Source organism: Mixophyes fleayi, chromosome 10, assembly GCF_038048845.1.
Source record: "Mixophyes fleayi isolate aMixFle1 chromosome 10, aMixFle1.hap1, whole genome shotgun sequence".
In the NCBI taxonomy this organism is placed as follows: domain Eukaryota; kingdom Metazoa; phylum Chordata; class Amphibia; order Anura; family Limnodynastidae; genus Mixophyes; species Mixophyes fleayi.
In genome coordinates this window covers 79,897,878-79,920,251 of record NC_134411.1, presented here as the reverse complement: position 1 = coordinate 79,920,251, position 22,374 = coordinate 79,897,878, and the positions used below count along the sequence as shown (strand labels likewise).

General features: G+C 40.4%; 1 protein-coding gene across 1 annotated transcript in view; it reads left to right on the top strand.

The window, feature by feature from the left end:
• The window catches only part of LOC142103385 (polycystin-1-like protein 2), a 98,796-nt gene that overhangs the window by 46,919 nt on the left and 29,503 nt on the right, over positions 1–22,374 (top strand). Inside the window, 8 exon segments of the mRNA XM_075187448.1 lie at positions 341–526; positions 3,172–3,297; positions 3,739–3,909; positions 5,296–5,420; positions 10,581–10,707; positions 18,122–18,250; positions 19,928–20,153; positions 21,935–22,125. Coding sequence (XP_075043549.1) covers positions 341–526; positions 3,172–3,297; positions 3,739–3,909; positions 5,296–5,420; positions 10,581–10,707; positions 18,122–18,250; positions 19,928–20,153; positions 21,935–22,125 — 1,281 coding nt within the window.

The following is a 22,374-nucleotide window of genomic DNA, read 5'->3' as shown; positions in this document are numbered from 1 at the left end:
ATAAAATGTTTTAGGCTATATGTTAATTAAACCCTTGCTTTTTTTGGGAAGGCTAGATAGACCCAGGCCAAAGGCGGCAGGAGAGTAAGGGGCTCAATTTGCAAATCATTGATATTTTTTGCATTTAATAGATTACTAATTTATGGTTTGCATATTACAAACATTTAAACATGGGCTCAATACGAGCTGTATCATTCTATGTATTTATTTGATACACTACGGCATCAATGGAGTCTCAGAGTAAAAGCTGACTAGGCTGGCAAAACAATTTCATCCATGCCTGAATAACTTCCATTGCTCTTGTAAGAGATCACTGTATCAGATGCATTTCTTTTTCCAGGTCAGACCTGATGACACAAGCGTTGACAGCCTGACCTCATTCCTGTCTGAGCGGTCAACCGACATTTTATCGGAGGGGAGTGACAGCAGCTCACTAATTCAGCTGTACAAGTCAGTGTCTTCTTTCCTAAATCAAGAGGCCCCTGTGGACAACCCCAATCAAGTGCAAAAAGACAACAAGAAAGAGGTTGGGCTCACTTACAGGTGTTATAATGCATGCAGATATGTTGAGGTAGTAAATGGATAGTTATAGTCAATGTGGTACTTACTGTAATTCAGTGCATAGAACAGCTGTTTTAGGGTCTCTGACCTTTGCCTACTGCTAGCATCTTGCAGCACTAACACATTTTTTGATCTCACGCTTGCATAAATGGTCTATAGGTAGGAGAAGGACGAGATGTCATAGCAATAACTTTAAATGATCAATATATCAAAGGGCGGCCAGTCACGAGCGACTGGTGGCTCACTCTAGTATCTCCTGGTGGCTCACTGTGAGATATGGTGTCATCAAATATAATGCCAGGGTATAGTCCAACCACTGACGAAATTACGAAATTACGTGAATGGAATTTTGCTCTGGAACAGGCTGTATTGCAGACATGCCGAGTTTCGGCAATACAATCTTTGGGACAGGTTCAATTCCCTGCGTTGTTCTTTAGGACAACACAGGCCGCGCACTATTACCATTACTACGGTAATAGCTGCGCATTATTACCGTTACTGCAGTAACTTCAATGCTCGCGGCTCTGTGAGCACACATTAAGATTACCGTAGTAACGGTAATAGTGCACGGGCCGAGTTGTCCTAAAGAACAACGCTGGGAATTGAATCTGCGCTTTGAGTGCCATAGCAATCTGCAATATATTTGTACTTTCTGCATTCCTAATTTTGTAAAATTTAAGGTCTATAAATAGAGCAGGGGTGATGGCAGTGTCAATTCATTCAGCTCTGTGGTGGTGTGGTTGGGGTATAGGAAGGGAGAAGTCCAATCAGAACAATAATGACAGGGAATTCCGCTAGGAACACTTAAGGAAGAATAATGCCAGAGGAACATGCAAAATACTGCAACAAAATGCGAATATTCCGCGGAGCAGTTCAGAACATTTTGTTCAACATCACACTGTCCCACACAAGCTGGCACATAGGAGACATGTCCAGAAAGCATCAGGAGGAGAATTAGTCATAAGCCTGATTTCTGGCAATACCTTGTATTGATCGTGGCTTTTATGTACCACAGGATAAGTTGTGCACAGGGAATAAGTGTGTTCACTGTCTACCTGATTATGTGCAGCTAGAACAAAGCCCACGTGCTAAATAATGCTGGGGCCCAATATGTCACCAAGGACGGTTGATGTCAGGGTAATAGTTTAAAGCCATAAAAACTTTAAGCATTTTTGTGTAACTACAAGTCCCAACAAGCCTTGGCTGCTGGGACCTATGAGTGTGTAGTTCCACTAAAGTTTCTAAATAATAAATGGAGAGACACTGAATGCAGTAATATTTTATTTGAAATAAATACTCACCTAAATCACTTGTCTAGCATTTTATTATTCTTCTGAATCCATTTGGAATCTTTTTTTTATTGTTTCATGAAGTAGTCTGAATAAGGATAAGAAATACTGATAAGAAGGGCAAGGACTTGGTCCTATGGAGCCATGATGCGAAGGAATGACAGGGGTCAATGTGTGAACAGCCAATCAGGCTGGAGAACAAGAAACCCACTCTGATTGGCTGATTGCCTACTGACACTGCAAGGTCATTTAGGTTAATTAATCCGCATCATGGCTCTGCTAGGAGCAAACCCCCATCACTTTATCAAGATTTTTTACAATTTTTTTTTCAATTGGACTTCTTCAGGACAAAAAACAAATGAAGATTCCTTATGTATGTAAGTAAATAACCAAGTGGTAAATAAAAGAGTTGGGTGAATATTTATTTCAAATAAAATATTCCAACTATTGGGTACATTTGTGGAACTACATGTTTCAGCATGCCTTGGCAGCATTGAGTGCTTTGGTGTGCTGACATAACCTGGTTCTGGTTGATGCACATAAAGGGGGACCCCATAGACATTGCTACTCTAATTTAGTGGTAACTAGAGCAGCTATAGCATAGGTGCTGGTTACTTATTTTAAAGGAAAATGTTTACGTAAGGGAAATGACGCAAGAAAATCACATTGATACAACTGATTACTGTCATTTGCTATAAAAACAAAACGTAGTCACTGATGTTTATATGACAATAGCATATTTTTCATTATTTATAATTATGCTAGTGTTATTATTATGTTATAGTTAATATTATGTTACCCGGTGGCTTAGTGGTTAGCACTTCTGCCTCACAGCACTGGGGTCATGAGTTCAATTCCCAACCATGGCCTTATCTGTGTGGCGTTTGCGTGGGTTTCCTCCAGGTGCTCTGCTTTCTTCCCACACTCCAAAAACATACTGGTAGGTTAATTGGCTGCTATTAAATTGACCCCAGTCTCTGTTTCTATGTGTGGGTGTGTCTGTATGTTAGGGAATTTAGACTGTAAGCTCCTATAGGGCAGGGATTGATGTGAGTGAGTTCTCTGTACAGTGCTGCGGAATTAGTGGCGCTATATAAATAAATGATGATGATGAAAGATTTGAAAAGCAGTGTCATTGTAGTACAGTAATCCATATTTAAGAATAGTTATGTAATACTTAAGCTGAACTACCACTGTTAGAGGATAACTTTTTGCTAAATGAAAATATTATTCTTTGCATTGAATGCAGTCTTTGCAGTTTATTAGGCGTCCTTTAATCAGGTCACAATATATGACTGAAATTCTTTTCTCTCAATTCTAGTTACGCGAAGTAATGCTAACAGCGCTCTCTGCTGTTAATGTCACATCACTGCACACAGCTCTTCAGATGTCCGAGGTGCTGAAAGACCTTACGTTAAGAAGTGAGGAGTTGTCGTCATCAGCTCAGGTCAGGATATAATATACAGACCAAGGGGTATATTTACTGTGGGTTTGAAAAAGTGGAGATGTTGCCTATAGCAACCAATCAGATTCTAGCTGTCATTTATTTAGTGCATTCTACAAAATGACAGCTAGAATCTGATTGGTTGCTATAGACAATATCTCCATTTTTTTCAAACCCGCTGTTTAGTAAATATACCCCTAAGTCTTAACGCCTTTATATCTTATGTAGCTCACTTAGCATATAACAGAAAAATGATAGAGAATTCATTACAGTAGATTTATTGAACACAACCTATTCCTCTCTGCCTGTTGAATTGTAAGTCCCAGCATGCATTGCAAAACACAAAGACACACTGTATTGCTGAGTCTGGTGGGAAGATATAGGCATCATGTGGTCCCCCAGGTCCAACTGCCCTTCCAAATATTTGCTTCACTTTTCTCCAAGGTGGAGGCCATCACTGTACTGAAAGATGTCAGCCAGTCCTTACTGACCCTAAACAATGAACAAGACCAGACAAAGGAAACGACAGCCAGCTATCTCTTTACTGCTATGAGCAATGTGCTGGAAGCCACTACAAGAAATGAGACTGCTGGAATTAGCAAGGTAGGTCTATAGGTTATGAGATGATAGCCTGTTTGATAAAGAAATCTATTTAATTTCCCACATGTGGTGTAAGAGGGATTTACATTGATGTCTACTCTGATTTCTCTGAATCTCTAAGCTGTCCATTGACAACTGTCTCTGTGGTTTTGGTTCATTATTGCCTGTCTTGGTTTACCGTAAGCTGGCAAAGCCAAGCGCAACACAGTAAGGAAGAGAGCAAAGTAAATGGCTCTCAAGGAAACTTCATTATGTAAGACAAAGTTATCTGAAGCCCCTTCACCCCACTTTGTCAAAAATGTGATTTTGAAATCAGTCCTTAGGGGAAAGACGGAAAGTGTAATTTTTCCAAACTGCAAATTAAAAAGCTTCTTTTTGTGCAGATTTCAAATCGTGCGATCTATCAAAGCAAAAACTGCGCATCGAGACGCAAATTGGAAGATCGCAAACCTCAATGTCGGTCCTTAACAACGGTGGAGCGTAACAAGCTTCAGTTTGCAAAACGGAATAAAAACGTTTTTTAGACCAGGTTCTCTTTGGTCAAATCACATTTATTTTGAGTGGCTATGAAAAGGTGTCTGATTTACTGTTGATTGCTAAAATACATCTACAAAGTAGCTGAAAGTTGCACAAATCTCATATATATATATATATATATATATATATATATATATATATATATATGTATTGTAAATATAGCATACAGATCCATCCACAGCACTGATGTGACGATCATTGTATGTATCTCAAAGGATTAAATCAGGAGTGAAGGGTTTTTCAATGATGTTCACTTGCAAACCAGGGGCCTGATTCATTAAGGATCTTAAATTAAGAAGTTTCTTATTTAAGTCTTCTGGACAAAACCATGTTACAATGCAAGGGGTGCAAATTAGTTTTCTGTTTTGCACATAAGTTAAATACTGACTGTTTTTCATGTAGCACACAAATATCAACTTTAAATTTCAGTGTACAAATAAGCTATCAAGTATTTGTGTGCTATGTAAAAAAACAGTCAGTATTTAACTTATGTGCAAAACAGAAAACTAATTTGCACCCCTGCATTGTAACATGGTTTTGTCCAGGAGACTTAAATAAGAAACTTCTTAATTTAAGATCCTTAATGAATCAGGCCCTAGCTGTCTGGTACCTAGGAATTCCCCAGCATTGCTGCCTTCTCATAAATCGAGCTCCTGACCGGATGTAGGGCGGTGGTCCGGATGGGACCCCTTTAAGATAAAGAGTAACTTAGCATGCTTCTTTGAGGCATAGGTAAGTTAGTACATTGGATTAGAAAGTTTGAATATGTTGCCATTTATGGAATGTAAATGTATAGATTATTGTAATGTGCAGGTACAGAGTAGATGAGAATGTGTAAACTGACTGCAACCTCCTTCTCTATAGAGTACAGTGTCGCTCCATCTACTGAGTGCAGTGGAGAATCTGCAGAGTGCATTACTGGTGGGAAAGGTGCCAGACAATGAGCCCATGGTTCTGATGGCTCCGTCAGCTACTATGTATATAAACAGGTGGGTTCTGGAAGCTGGTATGTATCACTTCCAATTCATTCCTGGAATAGTGCAGTATGCCAGGATCTGCAAAGGAGTCATACAAGGCATATGGCATGTCCAAGCATAAATTATATTGATGTTACCAGTCATTGTGGAGTTCTGTGACCATACCATTATACAGATAAAAAAAAGTAATCATCATAATTTACTGTAGGTTGTATTATTCCTTATAATATATTTGCAGCACAGTGGCTTAGTGGTTAGCACTTCTGCCTCACAGCGCTGGGGTCATGAGCTTGATTCCTGACCATGGCCTTATCTGTGTGGAGTATGTATGTTCTCCCTGTGTTTGCGTGGGTTTTCTACGGGTGCTCCGGTTTCCTCCCATATTCCAAAAACATATTAGTAGGTTAATTGGCTGCTATCAAATTGACCCTAGTTTCTCTCTCTCCCTCTCTCTGTGTATGTTAAGGAATTTAGACTGTAAGCTCCAATGGGGCAGGGACTGATGTGAGTGAGTTCTCTGTACAGCTCTACGGAATTAGTAGCGCTATATCAATAGCTGATGATGATGATAATACACAAGTGTTCCTAACATGCTTTAAAACTCACCAATTAAAAGTGATGATATCAGATGATATTTATCAGATATTATATATAGGAGCTTATGCAATATTTAAGCATGCATATTAATTACGCATTTAATGGTAGCAAGAATCCATATTTCAATGCTCATGATGGTAAGAACGTTGGACCTTGCTCAGATGATGTGCTTGGCTTAACTTCGGATAACAGCAGATAGAGGACAAGCTCTTTGATAACAGCCAGACAGCACAAGCTCCAATTCTTTATAACCCAATGTCTGGAGTGAGTGGCCATCTTTCTAACTTTATTTCCAATCACTTGCCTCTGCTCCATGCTTCCCCATATTTTTTTGGTTTAACATACTGGAATTTTTTTGCCATTTGCTACTTTTTTCATCATCTCTGAAGCAAATCTCAAAAAAGGGAATTGTTTCCAAAGTGTATTCTTTTTCCCTTGATCATCTCCATACTCAAAGTAAAAAAGTAACATTTTGCATAGAGTTTGCCTTTAATTGCTAATTCTCTGTGCCCAGGAGGGCATATACGGGTCAACGCACTTGAATCACCAGCATGACACAGCACTATGTGACTCACATTCATGTACCAGGCTTTTCAATAACTGATCTTGGCAGGCAGACAATATTCCCATCTGAAATGAGGTCTTACTTGCTTTCAAGATTCATTACCAGAGAGTAGGACGAGAGAGGTTTATGTGAGCTGAATCTAACATCATCTTTACTGTATGCTCTCAGAATGTATTAACTGAATTCTCATCATTATTATGAATGTGACATTTATTAACAGAATATGAACAGAACTGTGGCCCATTAATAACTGTGGGGATTTCCATTGTTTAGAACTTATATCTGTGAAGGCTTTTATTTGAATATTATAGATTGTTGTTGTTGTTGTTGTTGTTGTTGTTGTTTTTATGGAGAAACTAAAAAACAAGTTGTTTCAAAATTACAAATAATATGGCATTGCAATGTATTGTGTTTAATCTTAAGTAGAAGAGCATGCCATACTGTCCTGTGTGCTCCCGCAATTATTAGTTCTTTAAATGACCACACAATTTCCTTGGAACATCCCCATTTAGAGCCCAACTGACGACAAACAAGACTCTGCTGTTTATCTCGCTATCGGTGTAGGGTCGGTGACGCGTATTAGGCCCCCCTAGTGTGGAGGATGGCGGCACATTTTATTCTAGGAGTGTGCCGCTGGGCAGTGACATCACTGCCCAGTGCCACACCACCAGCCCACTACCAATAGGGAGGAGCAGTAGCCCACAGTTTCACAAGTAAGAAACTGAAGGCTGTGGTCCTTTAATGTTCGCGGCCGGCACTCAGTGTGGTGCTGCCGCGGTAACAATTAAGAAACTGAATGGGTGATGTTACTCATTCAGTGTTTTATGCGCCGCCTACACTCTTGCATCCTAGGCAACCACCTAGGCTCACCTAGTGGTAGCGCAAGCCTTGTATCATTGACATCAAATAAAAAACAAAGTGTTCATTTTCTCCAGTCTCTGTAATCCACACTCCTATTACTATTGAAACAAGTCATCTGGGTGTTGATGTCCCATGAACTTCTCGCTAAGGTGAATAGGGGAATATATTCTTTTCAGAACGTGTGAGGACACCAGGGTTGGAACCATAGTTCTCCAGATACCCAGCTCTCTAGTTCACAGATCACACAGGTTAGGAGGCAAGAAAGAGATAATAACCACTTTATTTCTCAAATGTGTACACACAAAATGAGTGCAACAGTGCTCCCCAAGGAGAGACCAATTCCCTCACCAAATATAACAAAGTGTCAGTAACTTCACTAGCTCCAATCTGATTTTCGCCCCCTCCACTCCACTGAAACTGCCCTCACTAAGGTCACTAATGATCTTCTCCTCGCTAAATCCAATAGACACTACTCCCTTCTTATCCTTCTTGACCTCTCTGCTGCCTTCGATACCGTTGCCCACGCACTCATTTTGCAAACTCTCAAATCTTTAGGCCTATGTAACACTGTCCTCTCCTGGCTTTCCTCTTACCTCACCAACCGCTCCTTCTCAGTCTCTACTCATGATTCTACATCACCCCCTCTTCCCCTATCCGTTGGCGTTCCTCAAGGCTCCGTTCTTGGCCCTCTGCTTTTCTCCTTCTACACCTCCTCCCTTGGTGTCCTCATCCACTCCTTTGGCCTCCAGTACCACCTCTATGCTGATGATACCCAAATCTATCTTTCATTACCTGACCTCTCCCCTTCCCTTCTGTCTCGTGTCTCTTCCTGTCTCTCGGCCATCTCATCTTGGATGTCCCAACGCTTCCTTAAACTCAATATTTCTAAGACCGAGCTTATAGTTTTCCCCCCTGCCAGGACTCTCCCACCCCCCCTTTCTATTTCTATTAATAACACTACCGTCGTTTCTGTCCCCCAAGTCTGATGCCTTGGGGTCATCCTTGATTCCTCCCTCTCATTTAAGCCTCACATTCTGTCCCTCTCTAAATCCTGTTACTTCCACCTTCGGAATATATCTAAGATACGTCCCTTTCTCACCACGGAAGCCACGAAAACCCTTGTTCACTCGCTTATTATCTCTCGCCTTGACTACTGTAACCTTCTTCTCTCTGGCCTACCTGATTCTCGCCTTGATCCTCTTAAGTCTATCCTCAATGCTGCTGCCTGCCTCATTTTTCTCTCCCGCCGCTCTATCTCTGCGCTCTCCCTCCAACAGTCACTACATTGGCTCCCCATACCCTACAGGATTAAATTAAAACTCCTCACCCTCACCTTTAAAGCTCTTAGTCAATCTTCCCCTCCCTACATCTCCAATCTCATCTCTACCTACTCTCCTACCCGCCCCCTCCGCTCTGCCTCTGACCGCCGCCTCACTACTTCACTGATCACCTCCTCTCACTCTTGTCTTCAGGACTTTGCCCAGGCTGCTCCCCTGCTGTGGAACGATCTTCCACATTCCATCAGGTTAGCATCTACTCTCAAAGGCTTCAAGCGTGCCCTTAAGACTCATTTCTTTATTCAAGTCTATCAGCCCTCCGAACTTTCTTGTCCTGGCTCTCTCCCCTAGTTAGTACCACCCTTTATGTGCCTCCCCCTCCCTTAAGGTTGTTAGCTCTCATGAGCAGGGCCCTCTTTCCTTGTGTGCTCCTTCTACTGTTCCTTCACCCTCTGTACCTCTTGGCCTGCTTCGCTAGCCCTGTTTTCCCTGTTTTATTAATCTACGGCCTTCTTCTTGCTGATTTCTACTATCCCTTTCACTATCTGTCAGATATAATCTGATTTGCTTTACCCTGTCATCTGTGTTTGTATATATTTGTGTATCATGTTGTGTCTTGGTTCTGTTTTCTGTATATGTAATGTACGGCGCTGTGGACCCTTTGTGGCACCTTTTAAGTCAAAGATAATAATATTAATAATAATAATAATAATAATAATAATAATACACTTGGTTTGTTTAAAACAGACTGGACAGGGTGATACAAGGTGAGCAGGGATCTAAGTGGATGCTAAAAAATTTACTTTTTTTATCTCATTACTCTCCACCCAAAATAATTTTTTACTTGTTGGTGACGTTGTCCTTGAAATGTTCCATTGTATGAAAAACATGATTTCTTAAGCAGTGTTTTGTATTAATTATGTTGCAAGTAGGTTACAAACATGAGGACAGACATTCTGGTAATAATTTTTAAAATTTAGTATCTGGTTAGTAAAACCTAATAGTTTTAAATGGGTGGTGTCAGCAAGAATGGGGCGTTGCTAATAGTAATGACAACTGGAATGCCATGTCCTGCAAGCCTGGTTTTAAAGCTGGTACTGAACTACGTCTATATCATATAGGTTAGTGTATATACTGTGGCTCCTTCTCGTCACCTAGAACCGCTTACTTCTGGAGTAGCTGTTATTGCTGCTACAGCGCTTCTTTGACTGCTTACTATGGATGAGGACTGCTGGATAGCTGGCAGAGTATTAACACAGAGACTCTGAGTTCAACACACAGCAGCCGGGGAACGGATTAGAGTGTAAGCTCTTATCTGTTGGTCACAGGATACAGCAGGCAATGGGCGTCAGGCAGAATCTTCAAGCAGTAATGTTTATTTGTTCAAGGGATCCTTACAAGGATCATTACACTCTAATTGGAGGTAATGGTGGTCATGCAGAAGTACAGAGGGTATAATACATTACATGGTCAAACAGCGCTCTTTATATACTATTTCCAACACATAAGCTGGGGTATACCAGTCTCCTTTCCTAGCTGGCACCACAAAGTCTGAGATATTACATTCAATGATTACCATCAGAATGTAATATGTTCTCTAAAATTAGATTTAAATGCAATTTAAACTTAACAAAAGTGATATAAATCTGTGATTTCCTAAATTACTTGCTTACAAAAACACATTTCCTCCAACATATGCCTACTGCATCGGAAATCAATACATTTCTAAGTCAAGAACAGTTTATTTGCAATGATATACATTGGTGCACTACGCCACTAATTGAAAGAAATGTATGTAAGAAGTTATTCATAAGTGATCCAGCCACTTACACTATTAACAGTAATATTTTATTTGTCTTCTGTATCTGCCAGGCTGCAGTCTGACCAAGTGGAGGGGACATCTGTGAATATTAAAGACGTCAGCGCAGTGATTTTCACCCTCCCGTCACTTTCCTCTCTGAACATCCCCCTAGATGACGAAGAGGTTCTGGATCTTCGGGCAAGTGTAACATGACAACAAAACCTAGGCGCTATTAACAGCTAAGCCACTGCCTTAAGCCATAACAGAACAGTTAGGGCTTAAGGGCTAACACAGGGTTCGAAATGTAAAATATTGTTCACCTGTAAGTGTCAGTTTATCAGTTATGAGCTCATCAGCTGGAGAGAATTAAATACACTGCATGGTTTGCGTGTACAATTAGCTCTGCATTATTAGTTACAAGTCCATATCTATATAGCAAAAATCACGTATTGTAGAAAACTACGCCCCAAAAGGTTTTAACCACTCATGCTCCCTTTACAGAGATGTTGCTATATTCTCTCCTTTTCACACAAGAATACTCCCCAGGGGGGAGTTGGCTTATCTCCTGTGCTGCTATATTCCAGGCCATGAGCACAGTCTCCTGCAAACAATTAATAACTCCTACAAACTAGCTGTATCTAATCTGTCTTTAAGCTATAAGAGAACAAAATGGCTATAAGGCAACAAGATGGCTTCAGCTTAGCAAAATCACATTTCTCAGGTGGATCCTTAACATGCCAGTTGTCCAATAGTGTTAATGAAAAGAATACCAATGGAAGCCACATATCTTTAAAATACTCCTTCCTTAATTACAAATCCCCCTTTCCCTCCATCCTTCTGCATTGTCCCCAAGGCCTGGTGGCAGGGAGGGAATTGCCTTCTGGGCCGTTCCCCTGCTGCTATTGAGAAAACCGAAACATATAAGAAGCAGAATGGATTTGATCTTAAAGAGCCGCCACATAGATCTTATATAATCATTAAACAATTTATTTTTTAATAAATGATAAGTAGAATCTGATTGGTTGCTATGGGCAACATCCCCACTTTTCAAACCCGCAGCGTGATAAATTGACCCCCTGGTGTTAATGTACATGATGATGATGATAATGACACCAGCAGCACTGTCTGGCCGCTTCTGATTGGCTGATAGCATATTGACCCTGTCAGATGATAGTACTTCACTAATTAGCGCAGCAACTATATTAAGTTGCTTTTGTCTATTCGGATTACTTATTTGTCATTTTCATTTGGAAGATTCCCAACTGATTTATAAAGCAGTAAACAACAGTTGTGGAATTGTCTGCATATAATTACATTTTATGTGCAAAATACGACTTTCACATTTACTATTAACACTATCGAACCGCATCTCTGCTATATGATTGCACATAAATACATGCATTTGGGGGGGGAGGAGGTACATTAGTAACTTCTTTTCTGTAGGTAGTAATGAAATAAGCCAGAAAGATAAATCAATTAAGTAAAGGTTGCAGTGAGTCATATAAAAGTTAATAACGTTGTAGTGTTGTGTAGGTGATAAATCTTAAATTTTGGACTTTGAAGCTTTGTAACATCCGAATGTTTGGTAGGTACTTTATCCTTTTTCGAGTTACATAATCATCTAGCTCCTCCTAGTGGCATATTGAAGTAAATCAAGAATCGCTACAAATCAGAGTATTAACCTGTCTCTGTTGCAAGTCAGACATGCATGCTCCTGTATTGACCTTGTTAAAAATACAGGAAATATGGGTACCCCCTTTAAAAATGAATTGATTTGCATGATCAAAGCTTCCTTAAGAGAACATAAGTTAAAATAAGAAATCAAATTAAATCCAGTTTATGGGCTATTCCTGGTTTGTAAATACAAGATACTTTGCAAAACATATCAATATCTATCTGTTGAGGTGTTTTGGATTCCTAAACAGGGAGGGTTTTGAATTAAGAATTTAAATTTGATTAGTAGAAAAGAGTTATTGAGATGATAGGCCTGATTCATTAAGGAGTAAAAGGTGAAAAACAGACAGTATTTAACTTTTGTGCAAAATAAAAAAAACTAATTTGCACCCCTTGCATTGTAACATGGTTTTGTCCAGGAGTAAACTTACTCATTTTTTTGCCTTACTTTCCTTAAAGAATCAGGCCCAATGTGTACAAGAGGAAATTCTGATATTCTGGATCTTTCAAACATTAATGTTCATTTCTTATTATGGATAAAAATCGGTTTGCACTCCGTAGAATGGGGTATATATTGTGCTGTGAAAGAGGAGGTAAACTTTACAGATAGTACAATATAAGTAAATAGAGGACCTTATATGGTCACTGGACATCATCTTAATACAATGTAACATTAATTTGAATATTAAACATCAGTAATTCCTGACATTCCTCGTAGAGAATAAAAACTCATTACGGAACAGGTGGCACTGTTAGGCTGGTGGAAATGATCTACTTGCTATTGGTATTGTGTCTTATCTCTGACATAACATCGGTTGTACCCATATATATCTGATTCCTTAGTGCTAATTAGAGATGGGCGGGTCCGGTTCTCCGAGAACCGAACCCACCCGAACTTTGGGTATCCGAGTACCGAGCTGAGCAGCTCGGTACTCTCCCGCCCATTCCGAATCCAAATCGAGGCCGAACGTCATTGTGACGTCGTCGGATCTCGGGGCTCGGTTCTCGCGATACTTCAACTTTATAAATACACGCCTCCACAGCAATCCATCGCCATTTGACAGAGGGAGAGAGCAGGGTGTAGTCATAGGCTAATTAGAGCAGGGACAGAGAATACAATATTGTTCTTGCAATTGCTCTAACCAAAATCGCTAGTGCAGAGAGGAGGATAGAGGTTTATTATTTTTTCTTCATATTTGGCACTCCCCAGCGCTTTTGGGGTGTCCCCCATAATTGTGCATTAATATTTCTGGCTGTCAAAAGTCATATCTGTCAGCAGTATCTACTAAATAATTTTTAGCACTCCTCAGTGCTTTTGGGGTGTAATCCCTAATTGTGCATTAATATTTCTGGCTGTCAAAAGTCATATCTGTCAGCAGTATCTACTAAATAATTTTTAGCACTCCTCAGTGCTTTTGGGGTGTCCTCCCTAATTGTGCATTAATATTTCTGGCTGTCTAAAGTCATATCTGTCAGCAGTATCTACTAAATATTTTTTAGCACTCCTCAGTGCTTTTGGGGTGTCCTCCCTAATTGTGCATTAATATTTCTGGCTGTCAAAAGTCATATCTGTCAGCAGTATCTACTAAATAATTTTTAGCACTCCTCAGTGCTTTTGGGGTGTCCTCCCTAATTGTGCATTAATATTTCTGGCTGTCAAAAGTCATATCTGTCAGCAGTATCTACTAAATAATTTTTAGCACTCCTCAGTGCTTTTGGGGTGTCCTCCCTAATTGTGCATTAATATTTCTGGCTGTCAAAAGTCATATCTGTCAGCAGTATCTACTAAATAATTTTTAGCACTCCTCAGTGCTTTTGGGGTGTCCTCCCTAATTGTGCATTAATATTTCTGGCTGTCAAAAGTCATATCTGTCAGCAGTATCTACTAAATAATTTTTAGCACTCCCCAGTGGTTTGCGCTCAGAATGGATTCAAAGCAGTCCACATATGATCTGAATGAGCAACCAGGTTCTGTCACCAGTCCTGATGTTAGTGTTCCCAGTACGTCATCTGGCCAAGGCGATGTCAAACAACAGAGTGTTTTCAAATTAGTGCAAAAAACAAAAACCAAAAAAAAATTTACTGTATTGAAGCGAAAAAAGAAGTGTAACTGAGCAAAAGTTAAGTGACGATAAAAAAAATTTTGCAAGCATGCCATTCTACACACGCAGTGGCAAAGAGAGAATGAGGCCTTCACCTTTGGCTATTAGTGGCAGATCCCAAAAAGTTACCCAGCCTACAATTGGTGCACAACTACTGTTACGCATCAAAGCCGAGCTGCAAGATAACAGTGAGGCATTACAGGAGAATATTTGCTCTGATTCACAAATGACAACAATCCCTGTGGAGAGTCCATCCAACAGTGGGATGTCTAATCGTGAGCATTCTGCTGATGTGTGCCTTAATAGCCCGAGTGTAGCCGGTGATACCCAAATTGAGGATGCCACTTTGGAATTAGAAGAGAATGAGGGGGAGATTTGTGTAGGCGACGAGGGCGCTAATGAGGATGTTGATGAGGATGAGGTTGTTTGTGTAAGTCCTGCACCAGTGGCAGCAGTTCTGGCACGTGACAAGAAAAAGGCCATTGTCATGCCTGGGCATAAAACAAAAAAATCCACTTCTTATGTGTGGAATTATTTCTACCCAAATCCAGACAACAATTGTATAGCCATTTGTAGTGTATGTGAAGCCACAGTCAGTCGAGGGAGGGACCTTAACCATCTTGGAACCTCGTCTATGTTACGCCATTTAACGAGAGTTCATGGCAAAGTGTTGGGAAAAGCTGAAAGTTTTTCCCAAAAGAATACAAGCACTCCCTCATCAGCTAAGACCCTCCGCTCACCGACATACCGACGGCTACAAAATACACCCATCACACCATCCTCATCAATATCCTCAGTAGCGCTCGGAGTTAGCCCGGCATCCCACTTAAGGCTGGATGACTCCGGCACTATTATTGATTCCTCTGAAGAAAGCGTTAGTCCTGCTGCTGCTGTTGCTGCTGCTGGGGGTGAATTGTCATCCCAGAGGCAGGTTAATAAAATGAGCAGTCCTACATTTCAGCAATTAACTGTGAAACAATCATTTGCGAGGGGAAGCAAATATGACAGCAGTCACCCAGTCGCCAAGCGAATCACAGACGCCATGGCTGCAATGTTAGTGTTAGATCTGCGTCCAATCTCCACAATAAACGCAGCTGGTTTTTCACAGTTAATTGAGGTTTTGTGTCCGCGTTACAGAATTCCATCGCGACACCATTTCTCCCGTAAAGCTATTCCACAACTATACCAAAAAGTGTGTAAAAATGTAGAGATTGCGCTGAAAAATGCCATTCTGCCCACTGTTCACTTAACCACAGATATGTGGACAAGTGGAAGTGGCCAAACCAAAGACTATATGACTGTGACAGCCCACTGGGTTGGTCATTCACCTTCACCAGCAGGAACAGCAGCAGCATGTACACCACTACGTAACATTTGTCACAGGCAGGCGACTCTTTGTATCACCGGCTTCACTAACAGGCATACGGCTGACAATTTGTTACGCAAACTGAGAGATGTGATTGATGCATGGCTTATACCACTCGGACTCTCCCCAGGGTATGTCATTTCAGATAACGCCAACAATATAGTGCGAGCATTACAGCTGGGTGATTTCCAACATATTCCCTGTTTTGCTCACACCATCAACTTGGTGGTGCAGAGCTTCCTACGAAATAACCGTGAGGTGCAGGAGATGCTTTCGGTGGCCCGTAAAATTTCAGGCCATTTCAGGCATTCAGCCACAGCATGTAGGAGATTACAGCAGCTCCAAGAGCAGTTTAACTTGCCCTGCCACCAACTTAAGCAAGAGGTGGTAACTCGGTGGAATTCCACCCTGTACATGCTTCAGAGGATGGAGGAACAGCGCAAAGCCATCCAAGCATATTGCACAAGTCATGACATTGGGAAAGGAGGGGGGATGTATTTCACTCTTGCACAGTGGGGAATCCTTTCAGTGCTGTGCAAGGTGCTGAAACCATTTGAAGTTGTGACATGTGAGGTCAGTGCAGACTCTGCTAGTTTGAGCCAAGTCATTCCTTTAATTAGACTATTAGAAAAGCAGCTTGAGAAAATGAAGGAGGAGCTGAAAGCAAGCAATTCAGCAAAGTATGTTGGCCTTGTCGATCAAGTACTTAATTCGCTTCACAATGATCCTCGAGTTATTAAGATCTTGAACTCGGATCAGTACGTTTTGGCCACTGTGCTTGATCCAAGGTTTAAAACCTACATTGAGTCTTTACTTGTAAATGAGCGAGATGTGAACTTTTGCAAGGAGCTATTGCTCAGCAAGTTGGCCGCTGAACTGGGCCTCGGCTTGACGACGTGTCCTCCTTCACTTTCTCAAGCTGTTGCTCGTAAAAAATTAAATTTCCAAAAAAGAAGCAGGGAAAACACAGGGGGCAGACCAGAACAATTTAACATCTGGGCTGGTTTGAAGGATTTTTCAAAAAAATGTGTCACTTTGCCCATAACTCCATCCAATATGAGTATAAACATGCAAAGGATGGTGGAGGATTACTTTCAAGAGGTAGTTGATATGGAAATGTCAGACAGTCCCTTTCCTTACTGGGAAGAAAAGCAGGCCATTTGGAAACCCATGTACAAACTTGCTTTGCAATACCTAAGCTGCCCACCCTCCAGTGTGTACTCTGAACGAGTATTCAGCACAGCAGGGAACTTAGTCAGTGATCGCCGTAGAAGGTTACTTCCCAAAAATGTGGAGAAAATGATGTTTATAAAAATGAACTACATCTTCCACGAGGAAGGCCTTCACCATCCAAGACATCCAAGCACTTACTGTTCTCTAATGGCGGATTCAAGCGGCGATGAATTGATAGTCTGTGATGATGACGTACACACTGATGAGGGTGAGGATTAAGCTGAAGATGATGCCGATAACATCTTTTTAAAACTTTCTATGTAAGTGTAGGGTGCAATCTACCCCCAAAGAGGAAAGGGACTTGTGGCATTTCCATATCACATACCATCTTGAAAGGCTGCTGTTAAGGCAATTTATCCTTAAGGGTAGGGTGTCATAGACAGAGTGACCCTAAACTGGCTTTGTCCATTTTTCATAATATTGTACAGTCTATAATGGCTGAATTTTTGGGTATTTTATACAAGTGGAGGGGGGCCTAGAGAGACAGAAACCAAACTGGCTTTTTCCATGTCAATTAATATTGTACAGTCTATAATGGCTGAATTTTTTGGTATTTTATACAAGTGGAGGGGGGCCTAGAGAGACAGAGTGACCCCAAACTGTCTTTCTCCATGTCAATTAATATTGTACAGTCTATAATGGCTGAATTTTTTAGTATTTTATACAAGTGGAGGGGGGCCTAGAGAGACAGAAACCAAACTGGCTTTCTCCATGTCAATTAATATTGTACAGTCTATAATGGCTGAATTTTTTGGTATTTTATACAAGTGGAGGGGGGCCTTGAGAGACAGAAACCAAACTGGCTTTTTCCATTTCTTTACATATTTAACTATAAGTGTAGGGGGTAATATACATTCAAAGACGATGGCTGCATTGCCAATATGCATAGATGGAGAGGAAGACAATCTGTTTTGTGTGTAGAATAGGCCTACCAACGAAGAATTAAACTGGTTTTTTGGATGATTTATTACCTCAACAATTAGATTACTTGTCTCTAAAACAGTTGGAGCACTAAATTGGGTTAATTTAGGCCCAAAAACATGGATTTTCCAAAAAAATAGCAAAACAAAACCAAAACCAAAACCAAAACACGCAATGGCGGTTTTGCAAAACCAAAACCAAAACCAAAACATGACGGTAATCCAGATCCAAAACCGAATCCAAAACCAAAACACGGGGGTCAGTGACCATCTCTAGTGCTAATACAGATTGCCATTACATGACTTCTCTGTTCCAGATGGTGAGTTTTTCAGTGAATCCGTTCTCGAGTGACACGTTTGACATCAGTGGATCTGTCGGCGGACTGAGCCTCACTAGTCCGGATGGATCAGTTATTCCCATAAAGAACCTCACTGAATACATAGAGGTAAAAAGTTATTCCTTCCATGCCTTCATCATCAGTGTGTGACACATGAAGTGTTAGGACTTAGCTGTGAATAGAATTTATGTAGGCTAATCAGCACCTGTACATGACCTATGATTTTCTCTGGGATGTGAAAAGAAAATGCATAGTATAGTCTCTTTAGATGCAGGATTGCAATACAGCATTTTAGTAATGCACTTAAGTAAGAGATGCAATGAAAAGAACAGGCCAGTCCCACAGTGGGCTACTTTGGGCTGTGTCACTTGGCCACTCGTCTTGCCCCCTGGGCTAAAATTTGCCAGCCCTCCACTGAAGAAGCCCATGTGTATTTGTGAGTTTTTCACCATTGGACGGTACATGTGGCCCCTCGCTAATTTGTGCTGTGGGGCCCTGTATGCGAATGATTAAATATCATCTGTGTAATATGTAAGCGCTATATATATATAACTGTTAATAAATAAAATCTGCGTATAAGAGTTATATCTTATAGAGGTTGTGGGCAGCACAGTGGCTAAGTGGTTAGCACTTCTGCCTTACAGCGCTGAGGTCATGAGTTCAATTCCCAATCATGGCCTTATCTGTGAGGAGTTTGTATGTTCTCCCCATGTTTGCGTGGGTTTCCTCCAGGTGCTCCAGTTTCCTCCCACACTCCAAAAAACATACTTGTAGGTTAATTGGCTGCTACCAAATTGACCTTAGTCTGTGTGTGTGTTAGAGAATTTAGACTGTAAGCACCAATGGGGCAGGGACTGATATGCGTGAGTTCTCTGTACAGCGCTGCGGAATTAGTGGCACTATATAAATAAATGGTGATGATGATGAAGATGATGATGAGCCTGAGTCATTAAGGAGAGAAAAGCAAAAAGAAAGGAGCAAGTTTGCTCCTGGACAAACCATGTCACAATACAAGGGGTGCAAATTAGTTTATTATTTTACACATAAGGAAAACTCTGGCTACTTTTTTCATGTAGCACACAAATACTTGCTAATCTTTTTTTTCACACTTAAATATAAAGTTGATCTAGGACATGCCCTATCCCAACTATAAATCTGTCCCCACTTTAAATTTACCTCCCCCTCCAATGCAACATGGTTTTGCCCAGATGCAAAGTTGCTCCTTTTTTTATACTTTGCTCTCCTTAATGACTCAGGGCCAGTGAGTTTTTGTAATAGAGTGCCCCCTAATGTATGAAAGTCATTATTACATACAGTGCCCTTGCACTATATAGATTTCTAAATGGAACCTTATTTATTCCAAGACTGGTGCTGTGCTGCTTACACTATAAATGCACACTGATGAATGGGTGGATTTATATAAGTGTACCTATCGCCTGACAGACAGCGTTTGCAGAACGTCTGTGCTCCGCTAGTTTGTCTAGTTTTGCTAACTTGTCACTGATGCAAATTAAAAGAAGGCCTTGATGTGGCCTGTTTATCAATGACTGATAATGCCAATGCAGACCCTGATTTATGGAAAGGACACACAGAAATGGGCGTATATTTAATTTATACAGATATGATGCAGCTGAGGTTAGGATCATAGAGATATATGCAGCGGAGGATAGCGGCACTGAACGGTGGGTTTAAGGCAGCAGAAGACTTAAATCTGTGCCAGCATACATTTTTTTCATGTCTTGTGAATATCTGAACATAGTTATTAAATAATGTATTATCACACAGATAATATTGCCCAGGAATGTCACAGCTGTCGAAGAGAAAAGTGTCCTGTTCCTGGCTAATTTCACCTCCCTCCTGGTAAATGTAACGTCGGCCAGTATGCCTCTGGTGATTCATCTAGAACTCAGCGAGGACGTACCTCTGGGACTGTACCTGGGGTACGAGTATCATCCTAACCAAACAAACTACGACATCAATTTTCATCTGTCTAATGGACAATATTCTGGAGGTGAGATTGTATCTATTGGACTTTGTCAACTAGGTCCATTAATTGCTGGTTCTAGTTCCACACTTCTGGGCCTCTAGATGGCTGGTTAGAATGTACCTAAATATAAAAAGTACAAGTTCTTCAAATTAATGTTTTAAAAGTTGATTTGGGAAGAATTTACCAAGTCACTGTGGCTTCGCAAGTGGTGTACAGCTACACTTTCATCTGTCTCCTCTACCATAAGGGCATATGGGTTTGCCACTGCTGAATAAGGAAGTTAATTTGGACTTTCGTTTGGCAAATATTGTCTTGAAGACACTAGAAAGGAAGGCAGAATGCGATTGGTTAGCTAAGGCGCACATCAAATTGTGTTTGCTCATGATTGGCTCATGTAATGTCATTGGCCGACGACTTTGCCCCGCTCCTTTTACATGTCTCTTGGCAGAGCACTGTAAAATACAAATGCCACTCATTTCCAACTAATGGAGAATCGGAGCTAAACATTTTCTGTTGACAGTGACAAAAGGGAACGATGCTGAACTTTGTACCTAGAAACTTCTTAAGCAGGAGAAACCTTGTGTAGTCAGATGTCTACTTCACCCTCTACTTGGCCAACTGAGATCCATTCAATGATAATACCTTACTTATCGAAAGAGATCGTCTCACTAGAAGAGCTGGAACTAGTTAGTGGTTAGGGTGGGAGGAAAAAACATTTGAAATAATCCTATTACCTGTTTCATGTTTTTGGAGGTACATTCACACAGATGTAATGACACTTAAATACTTTTAGAAATATAAATCTGTCTAAAGCGCTTCACTCCCAGTAGCAGCACAGAAAATAACCAAAAGAGCAACTGTACGTAAATTGAAAAGTAAAATGATATATATAGAAAGTATTGGAAATAAATCCAGCGCTACTAGTTCCTCAAATATAAGAAGAAAATACTTAACTTAACTTTCACTCTTATCCGATGAAATATCTTCACAATTTCTCCAATAGATTATAAAAAAGAAACAAGAAGAAAAATAATAATGCAGACCTACTGAATAAACATGCAGTATATCAAAAAAGTTCAAAGTGGTTATTGTGACTTCTGTTCTGTGGATAAAACACAGATGATTTTCCCTTCTCAGAAAGGTGCTTGTATACAAACGTGAACACAGGTGTCTAATATTCGCCAAATAGCGTGTCTTTTCCCCATAGGAAATGCACTTACATCCACCAATCTTGAAAATCTCATATAGTAAATACTTTGCCGATAATCTGCCTTCCTCAATCCATCCGCAAAGAGGGAGCAGATCTCCACACGATAACGTGGGGAAAAATATATAAAGAGACAATCTAATGCAATACATTTTTTTAAAAAAAAAACAGCAATTTAATAAAAAAAACAACATCATAAAAAGCCAGGGGATTCTAAATACTTGTACCAAAGAATGGAAGAATACTTGCACGTAGATAATAGATGTTAAATCAGGATCATCGTACTGCTGACCTTCTCAATATCCTTTGGAAAAGAGTAAGTGGTCCACCCCGGGTACATAACCAACGCGTTTTGACTTAAGTCTATTTCAAGTTAAGGTTAAGTTAATTATTTTCTACCTATATTTGAGGAACTAGTAGCGCCAGATTTATTTCCAATACTTTCTTTATATACTTAAATACTTTGATTACCTCTTTTTTCAGGATGTAAGAAATATATGGAATATGAAATCTCAAAACATACTAACCATAATTCCTCCCTCCTGTCACATAATAATCATGTTGTACTGTATAATTACAAATAATATTTCTCTCTAAGACAAAGCGTATTCTTGGGTTATAAACCCTGAGGAGCTTTTCGGGGAGGGAACCTATTACCTGACGGTAACACCAGAAGTAGAGGAAGATGTTATCGACATAAATGATATATCCATATCAGTCACTTGTTTCACGTCCCAGTGTGTGTACTGGGATGAGACCAACCAAGGCTGGAATAACTCTGGGTGTCATGTGAGTATACAACATAGATAAGATTATACTGAAGGATTACTGACTGCAAGATATGTTTTTTGAATGGCCGTTTTGTTTAATAAAAATTAAGGGGTAATTAATCAGGAAACCCAACAATCATGATTTGGTTCAACATAACAAAGTCACAAAAGTTAGTTTACCGCCAATCACTTCTATCTTATAGTAGAGTGGTGATCCAGGCTCAGTTATGGCAGAGTGGTGGTCCAGGCTCAGTTATGGTAGAGTGGT